Consider the following 1,299-nt stretch of genomic DNA (forward strand, 5'->3'; position numbering starts at 1 on the left):
ACGCCCGTGCATCCGCTTAGCCACCTGCTTCCCCTGGGAAATGGGTCCTCCGGCCTCCACTTCGGGCCTGGAACCAGGAAGCGGGAGGGGGTGACCTCACAGGGAGTGCCCGTCGGGCTGGAGGTGGGAAGCTACACCTTCCCCCGCCACCCACCTCCTTCCAGAGCCCAGCGTGGCCGGGAGCTCTCGCTATTTGTCTCCCAATCCCCCTTCCGGAAGCGGCCCCTTATCGCTTCCGGCGGGTCCGGGGTTACTTCCGGTAGACCCTGGAGGAGGAGCAGCGGGAGAGGACCCGGGAGGAGGGGGCGGAGGCAGCGGGGTGCAGGGAGGCCCGGAGGGGTCCGGCAGGGGAGTGAAGGAGGGAAAGGCGCTGATGCTCTGGCCCTTCCCGCCCACAGCCAGGGCCCTGCCCTCCCGTGCGGCCATGTCCGAGGGGGAGAGCAAGGAAAGCTCGGGCGGCGAGTGCCCCGTGTGCTACGAGAAGTTCCGCGAAATGGAGGGCGCCAGCCGGACGCTGAGCTGTGGCCACGTGTTCTGCCATGACTGCCTGGTCAAGTACCTCCTCTCCACGCGCGTGGACGGGCAGGTCCAGAGGACCGTCGTCTGCCCCGTCTGCCGCTACGTCACCTTCCTCGGCAAGAAGAGCTCCTGCTGGCCCTCCAAGCTGGACAAGAGCTCTCAGACCCTGGCCGTGCCCATGGGCCTGCCGCCCGTGCCACCGCCGGACACCCTAGGCCACGCCGACTCCCTGGCCCTCTCCCAGCCTTTCTGGAGGCTGTCCCCGAATCAGGGCGTCCAGCTGACCTTGGACCCGCCGCCCGGCCTGCTCCAGGAGCCGCAGATCTTCAGCTGCCACGGGATGCCCCTGGGGAAGCAGGACAGCATCCTGCCCGGGCGCAGCCAGGCCGAGCTCTTGGAGGCCTCCCCGGTGCCCAGCTCCACCCGGTCGTTATGCAGCCGCTCCCAGGCCCTACTGCTCATCATCCTCATTGCCGTGGTGGCCGTGGTGGCTGCCATCCTGCCCTGGGTGCTGCTGGTGAGGAAGCACGCGTGAGTGGGGCACCGGCCCGAGGGCCGCTCTGGAAGCTGCCCACTCACACAGCCAGGCTGCCTGGGGGTGGGGGCCAGCCGAGCCCTGTGGGTGTTAGGGCGGTGCTGGCTGGAGCCCACCTCGGGCTCCTTGCTCCCAGTGCGTCTCAGGGAGAACAGGGAGGCCAGGGCTGGGCTGAGCAGCAGGCTCTGGGCTGAATGAAATGGAAACTCCAGGCTCCAGGCCAGGGAGGAAAGCGTGATGGGCAC

General features: G+C 68.7%; 1 protein-coding gene across 1 annotated transcript; it reads left to right on the forward strand.

The window, feature by feature from the left end:
• The first annotated feature begins 424 nt into the window (after positions 1–424).
• Positions 425–1,054, forward strand: RNF222 (ring finger protein 222). Its single transcript, XM_029210924.1, has one exon. The coding sequence runs from the start codon at positions 425–427 to the stop codon at positions 1,052–1,054; it is 630 nt and encodes a 209-aa protein (XP_029066757.1).
• Positions 1,055–1,299: the final 245 nt, after the last annotated feature.

This window comes from Monodon monoceros, unplaced genomic scaffold, assembly GCF_005190385.1.
Source record: "Monodon monoceros isolate NGI ecotype Baffin Bay Population unplaced genomic scaffold, NGI_Narwhal_1 Super_Scaffold_9, whole genome shotgun sequence".
NCBI classification, from domain to species: domain Eukaryota; kingdom Metazoa; phylum Chordata; class Mammalia; order Artiodactyla; family Monodontidae; genus Monodon; species Monodon monoceros.

Excerpts from the sequence above, each read along its gene's own strand:
- RNF222 (XM_029210924.1), top strand. The coding sequence starts at position 425 with ATGTCCGAGGGGGAGAGCAAGGAAAGCTCGGGCGGCGAGTGCCCCGTG.